Source organism: Alosa pseudoharengus, unplaced genomic scaffold, assembly GCF_046254945.1.
Source record: "Alosa pseudoharengus isolate Yale_2024_CS ecotype anadromous, Long Island Sound unplaced genomic scaffold, YU_APseudo_1.1 YU_APseudo_1.1_scf_22, whole genome shotgun sequence".
Classification (NCBI taxonomy): Eukaryota; Metazoa; Chordata; class Actinopteri; order Clupeiformes; family Clupeidae; genus Alosa; species Alosa pseudoharengus.
Window position 1 is genome coordinate 2,489,276 of NW_027468680.1, and position 7,500 is coordinate 2,496,775.

General features: G+C 42.7%; 1 protein-coding gene across 1 annotated transcript in view; it reads right to left on the bottom strand.

Moving 5' to 3' along the window:
• The window catches only part of kirrel1b (kirre like nephrin family adhesion molecule 1b), a 28,020-nt gene that overhangs the window by 11,852 nt on the left and 8,668 nt on the right, over positions 1-7,500 (bottom strand). Inside the window, exons 8-11 of the mRNA XM_076300076.1 lie at positions 5,337-5,464; positions 4,773-4,899; positions 2,561-2,661; positions 1,531-1,747 (exon numbers count right to left, since the gene is read on the bottom strand). Of these exons, the coding sequence (XP_076156191.1) occupies positions 1,531-1,747; positions 2,561-2,661; positions 4,773-4,899; positions 5,337-5,464 (573 nt within the window). The remainder of the gene's footprint in view (positions 1-1,530; positions 1,748-2,560; positions 2,662-4,772; positions 4,900-5,336; positions 5,465-7,500) is intronic.

A 7,500-nucleotide genomic window follows, 5' to 3' on the forward strand; every position in this document is an offset into this window, starting at 1 on the left:
GGCACATCATTTCAACATGCTGCTATTTAGCCTACTAATTAATGCCTATTGTACTTTGTTTTTTGCAAAAAGAAAGAAATCCTTAATAACATAAGAAGTCATTCACATTAGGCTACTTTACGCACTGTAACCCACTGCACAGCAGTGCAACGTGCATGTTCACATTTTTAGTAACAACCGCCAAACTTGCTTGCTTGCCTACATCTAAGTTTTCCGACTATTTTTCTTACCTTCTTTTTTCTGCTGCTCTTACGTTCTGAACATCTCGCACACTGCCATTGCCCGATGTCAGTTCTGAGTCATCACTCCATAATCTGTCTCCCTTTTAAATGCCTATTCCCTGAATGGTAGGCTACAATGACTATGTGTTTTATATATAATATCGAAACAAAATAACCCAGTCAGTCTCATATACAAGATGTTTAGGCCTCCAATACTGGCAGCTGGGCTCATAGGTTGCAGATTTGCTTAGTGGCCTACCAAGGCTCTGCAACGAGACGCGACATGGGAGATGAATCATCGGTCAACTTGCACTGTAGCCTATTCTACTTTCTTATTGCACACTGGAGAGGAAAACATGCTGGTAGGCTACGATAGGCTTCTTAATTTAAACTTTGTAACATTTAGTGTGTGTGTGTGTGTGTGTGTGCGTGCGTGAGGGGTTGCTCAGTGAAACATCGGAATACACCAATTCCGCAACACCGTCTCTGATAGATAAACAAAGCAGCATGCATAGAAGCAACTAGGCCAAACTGCCTGATGAAAATTTGACTATTTCAAAGTGTGCTCGTTTTTTTCGGATGTAGGTAACACAATTTAACAATGTATAGGCTATATTTTTTTCATTTGATTGGTTCAACCGCCACCCGCCCGAATTTAATTAAAATATTATATTTCTTCACGTCATCCGCCCGATCCGCGGTTTAACCGCGGAGTCCGCGGCTGTAACCGCGAACCGCGCATCTCTAGTGTGTGTGTGTGTGTGTGTATGTGTGTGTAATGCCCACTGGAACCAGCTCTGTGCCAATCACATGACCATTAGGTGTGTGTGTGTGTGTGTGTGTGTGTGTGTGTGTGTGTAATGCCCACTGGAACCAGCTCTGTGCCAATCACATGACCATTAGGTGTGTGTGTGTGTGTGTGTGTGTGTGTGTGTGTGTGTGTGTGTATGTGTATGTGTGTGTGATGCCCACTGGAACCAGCTCTGTGCCAATCACATGACCATTAGGTGTGTGTGTGTGTGTGTGTGTATGTGTGTGTGATGCCCACTGGAACCAGCTCTGTGCCAATCACATGACCATTAGGTGTGTGTGTGTGTGTGTGTGTGTGTGTATGTGTGTGTAATGCCCACTGGAACCAGCTCTGTGCCAATCACATGACCATTAGGTGTGTGTGTGTGTGTGTGTGTGGGATGCCCACTGGAACCAACTCTGGGGGGGGGCGTCATGGGCCAATCACATTAAGGGTAGTGCAGTTGTGTGTGTGTGTGTGTGTGTGTGTGTGTGTGTGTCTGTGTGTGTGTGAGTGTACCTGTCTCTTTGAGAGTGATGATCATGGTTCCCGGTCCGAAGGCGTTCCAGGCGGTGCAGTTGTAGGTGGACTGGAAGTCGGCCTCTATGACGCTGGTGATGGTGAGTGTGGAGAGAACAGCGCCCCCCTGTGGCACAGCTTTGCTCTGCTCCACCGTGTAGCGTTCCAGTAGAGTGCCCCTCTCCTTCTCCAGCACATTCTCCTTCCAGGCCCACACCTACACACACACGTTATACACACACACACACACGTTATACACACACACACACACACACGTTATACACACACACACACACACATCACACACACGTTATACACACACACACACACACACACACGTTATACACACACACACATCACACACGTCACACACACATTATACACACACATCACACACACGTCACACACACGTTATACACACGTTATACACACACACACACCTACACACACATCACACACACATCACACACACACACACACATCATACACACACACACACACACACACACACACACACACACACATCACACACACACATGTCATAATCTCACACACACATCATACACAGCCAGCCGTGGCCTACTGGTTAGCGCTTCGGACTTGTAACCGGAGGGTTGCCGGTTCAAACCCTGACCAGTAGGCACGGCTGAAGTGCCCTTGAGCAAGGCACCTGACCCTTCACTGCTCCCCGAGCGCCGCTGTTGTTGCAGGCAGCTCACTGCGCCGGGATTAGTGTGTGCTTCACCTCACTGTGTGTTCACTGTGTGCTGAGTGTGTTTCACTAATTCACGGATTGGGATAAATGCAGAGACCACATTCAAAAGAGTATATATACTTATACTTACTTACTTATACACACACACACACACATCATACACATCACACACACACACATCATACACATCACACACACACACGTCACACACACACACACATCACACACACACACACACATGCCTCCTGATCTTGTCTGGCGGCGTGGTGGAGGAAGAGAGAGAGAGAGAGGGGGGGAGGGGGGGGGGGGACTCACAATCTTGTCTGGGGGGGGGGTGCTGGCGATGTAGCAGCGGATTTCTCCTCGCTCCCCTCTGACCGCATACTGGACCGCATCACTGGAGATTATGGGGGGACCTGGGAACACACACACACACACACACTTCACAATTTATACTTTTACACACACACACACTTCACAATTTATACTTTTACACATACACACACACTTCACAATTTATACTTTTATACACACACACACTTCACAATTTATACTTTTACACACACACACACACTTCACAATTTATACTTTTATACACACACACACACTTCACAATTTATACTTTTACACACACACACACTTCACAATTTATACTTTTATACACACACACACACACTTCACAATTTATACTTTTACACACACACACACTTCACAATTTATACTTTTACACACACACACACACTTCACAATTTATACTTTTACACACACACACACACACACATTTCACGATTTATACTTTTACACACACACACACACACTTCACAATTTATACTTTTACACTCACACACTTTACAATTTATACTTTTACACACACACGCACACTTCACAATTTATACTTTTATACACACAAACACACACACACTTCACAATTCATACTTTTACACACACACACACACACACACTTCACGATTTATACTTTTACACACACACACTTCACAATTTATACTTTCACTTCTACACATTCTATACAGTATGTCTATATTCAATTCAATTCAAGGTTGCTTTATTAGGATTTATAGTTATATACTGTTATTTACTCACAATTTAAACTTTTACACACACACACACACTTCACAATTTGTACTTTTACACACACTTCACAATTTAAACTTTTACACACACACACACACTTCACAATTTATACTTTTACACACACACACACTTCACAATTTCTACTTTTACACACACACACACACACACACTTCACAATGTATACTTTTACACACACACACACACACACACACACTTCACAATTTATACTTTCACTTCTACACATTCTATACAGTATATCTATATTCAATTCAATTCAATTCAAGGTTACTTTATTAGCATTTATAGTTATATACTGTTATTAAACTGTAGGAGCCAAAATCATTTATGTCACTGTCTTTGTGAGTCATCTCCCTCTAGTGGCTGGGCCTTTAACCTGTATGGGCAGGTGATGCTACATGGAGGGTGTCTCCCTCTAGTGGCTGGGCCTTTAACCTGTATGGGCAGGTGATGCTACCTGGAGGGTGTCTCCCTCTAGTGGCTGGGCCTTTAACCTGTATGGGCAGTTGATGCTACCTGGAGGGCGTGGCCGGAGCAGGAAGCTACAGTCTTCGACCGCAGAAGTCTGAGGAGAAGCTCCAAATCTTTGCAATCCTTATTTGGATTAACTTTACGAGCCTATGAACTTTATATTTTCATTTATTTGTAATAAACCCTCCTATACTTTTGGATATCAAAACCCCTGTGGACGTGGATTATTCTCCTTTGGACAAGTGGGTCAGACATTCTAGCTCAGCCACCATAGTGGTCAATAGGACAACAAAAGAAACCACTACAACTTCCTCACATATGATCTAATTCCACACTACAAGGTACATCATTTGGTATCAGATCCTCCTGAGTCCTACAGATTTAAGCAGTTCAACAATCTCTTCTGGACACACACACAGATTTAAGCAGTTCAACAATCTCTTCTGGATTTTACCGTTTTAAGGGGAAAGGAAACAATGTCTTTTCCAAATCAACTTCCTGACACACACACACATAGAAACACACACACAAGGGAACAGCACAAAGTGACCATCATTGTGTGTGTGTTTGTGTGAGTGTGTGTGATTGTGTGTGTGTGTGTTTGTGTGAGTGTGTGTGAGTGTGTTTGTGTGAGTGAGTGTGTGTGTGAGTGTGTGTGTGAGTGAGTGTGTGTGTTTGTGTTTGTGTGAGTGAGTGTGTTTGTGTGTGTGTGTGTGTTTGTGTGAGTGTGTGTGTGAGTGTGTTTGTGTGAGTGAGTGTGTTTGTGTGAGTGAGTGTGTGTGTGTGAGTGTGTTTGTGTGAGTGAGTGTGTGTGTGTGTGAGTGTGTGTGAGTGAGTGTGTGAGTGTGTGTGTGTGTGTGAGTGTGTTTGTGTGAGTGAGTGTGTGAGTGTGAGTGTGTGTGTGAGTGAGTGAGTGTGTGAGTGTGTGTGTGAGTGCATGTCTGACCGTTGACTGTGAGGGAGACCTCGGTCTTTCCGACTCCTATCCGGGGCACGATGGCTTGGCACACATATTTGCCCGCGTCCGCTTGGCTCACAGACTTCAGGTGCAGCTGATTGTGATTACTGAGCACCTGGTGGAGATCAACACATTATTATTATTATCATCATCATTATCATCATTATTATAGTATGCACATAGTGTAGTGTGTATGTGTACTATATAGTATGCAGATAGTGTGTATGTATGTGTAGTGTGTATGTGTACTATATAGTATGCAGATAGTGTGTATGTAATGTGTAGTGTGTATGTGTACTATATAGTATGCAGATAGTGTGTATGTATGTGTAGTGTGTATGTGTACTGTGTAGTGTGCAGATAGTGTGTATGTAATGTGTAGTGTGCATGTTCAGGGTGCATGTATAGTGTGTTGGGCCAGACCATGTGTGTGTGTGTGTGTGCGTGTGTGTGTGTGCGTGTGTGTGTGTGTGTGTACCATGCTAGTGCACTTCTTGGTCCAGGTGAGGGTGAGGGGGGATTGTGTGTGTGTGTGTGTGTGTGTGTGTGTACCATGCTAGTGCCCTTCTTGGTCCAGGTGAGGGTGAGGGGGGGGTTGCCGGCCCACTTGCAGTTCAGGCTGACGTCCGATCCAACGTCCACTACCATGGGCGGAGACTCCGCCACCAGCATCGGCCCGACTGAGGAAGAGAGAGAGGGAGGGAAGGAGGGAGGGAGGGAAGGAGAGAGAGGGAGGGAGGGAGAGAGAGAGGGAGGGGGAGAGGGAGGGAGGGAAGGAGAGAGAGAGAGGGAGAGGGAAGGAGAGAGAGAGGGAGAGTTGATGGTTAAAATGTGTGTTTTAAAAGACCAGTTGATGGTCATAATGGTCATATTGTTTGTTTAAAAGACCAGTTGATGGTCATAATGTGTGTTTTAAAGACCAGTTAGTTGATGGTCATATTATGTGTTTTAAAGACCAGTTGATGGTCATGTTGTGTGTTTTAAAGACCAGCTGATGGTCATGTTGTGTGTTTTAAAGACCAGTTGATGGTCATGTTGTGTGTTTTAAAGACCAGTTGATGGTCATGTTGTGTGTTTTAAAGACCAGTTAGTTGATGGTCATATTATGTGTTTTAAAGACCAGTTGATGGTCATGTTGTGTGTTTTAAAGACCAGCTGATGGTCATATTGTGTGTTTTAAAGACCAGTTAGTTGATGGTCATATTATGTGTTTTAAAGACCAGCTGATGGTCATGTTGTGTGTTTTAAAGACCAGTTGATGGTCATGTTGTGTGTTTTAAAGACCTGTTGATGGTCATGTTGTGTGTTTTAAAGACCAGTTAGTTGATGGTCATATTATGTGTTTTAAAGACCAGTTGATGGTCATGTTGTGTGTTTTAAAGACCAGCTGATGGTCATGTTGTGTGTTTTAAAGACCAGTTGATGGTCATGTTGTGTGTTTTAAAGACCTGTTGATGGTCATGTTGTGTGTTTTAAAGACCAGTTAGTTGATGGACATATGATGTGTTTTAAAGACCAGTTGATGGTCATGTTGTGTGTTTTAATGACCAGTTAGTTGATGGTCATATGATGTGTTTTAAAGACCAGTTGATGGTCATGTTGTGTGTTTTAAAGACCAGTTGATGGTCATGTTGTGTGTTTTAAAGACCAGTTGATGGTCATGTTGTGTGTTTTAAAGACCAGTTAGTTGATGGTCATATTATGTGTTTTAAAGACCAGTTGATGGTCATGTTGTGTGTTTTAAAGACCAGTTGATGGTCATGTTGTGTGTTTTAAAGACCAGTTGATGGTCATGTTGTGTGTTTTAAAGACCTGTTGATGGTCATGTTGTGTGTTTTAAAGACCAGTTGATGGTCATGTTGTGTGTTTTAAAGACCAGTTGATGGTCATGTTGTGTGTTTTAAAGACCAGTTAGTTGATGGTCATATTATGTGTTTTAAAGACCAGTTGATGGCCATGTTGTGTGTTTTAAAGACCAGTTGATGGCCATGTTGTGTGTTTTAAAGACCAGTTGATGGCCATGTTGTGTGTTTTAAAGACCAGCTGATGGCCATGTTGTGTGTTTTAAAGACCAGTTAGTTGATGGTCATGTTGTGTGTTTTAAAGGGGAAGTTAGTTGATGGTCATGTTGTGTGTTTTAAAGACCAGTTGATGGTCATGTTGTGTGTTTTAAAGACCAGTTGATGGTCATGTTGTGTGTTTTAAAGACCTGTTGATGGTCATGTTGTGTGTTTTAAAGACCAGTTGATGGTCATGTTGTGTGTTTTAAAGACCAGTTGATGGTCATGTTGTGTGTTTTAAAGACCAGTTAGTTGATGGTCATATTATGTGTTTTAAAGACCAGTTGATGGTCATGTTGTGTGTTTTAAAGACCAGTTGATGGTCATGTTGTGTGTTTTAAAGACCTGTTGATGATCATGTTGTGTGTTTTAAAGACCAGTTGATGGTCATGTTGTGTGTTTTAAAGACCAGTTGATGGTCATGTTGTGTGTTTTAAAGACCAGTTGATGGTCATGTTGTGTGTTTTAAAGACCAGTTGATGGTCATGTTGTGTGTTTTAAAGACCAGTTAGTTGATGGTCATATTATGTGTTTTAAAGACCAGTTGATGGCCATGTTGTGTGTTTTAAAGACCAGTTGATGGCCATGTTGTGTGTTTTAAAGACCAGTTGATGGCCATGTTGTGTGTTTTAAAGACCAGCTGATGGCCATGTTGT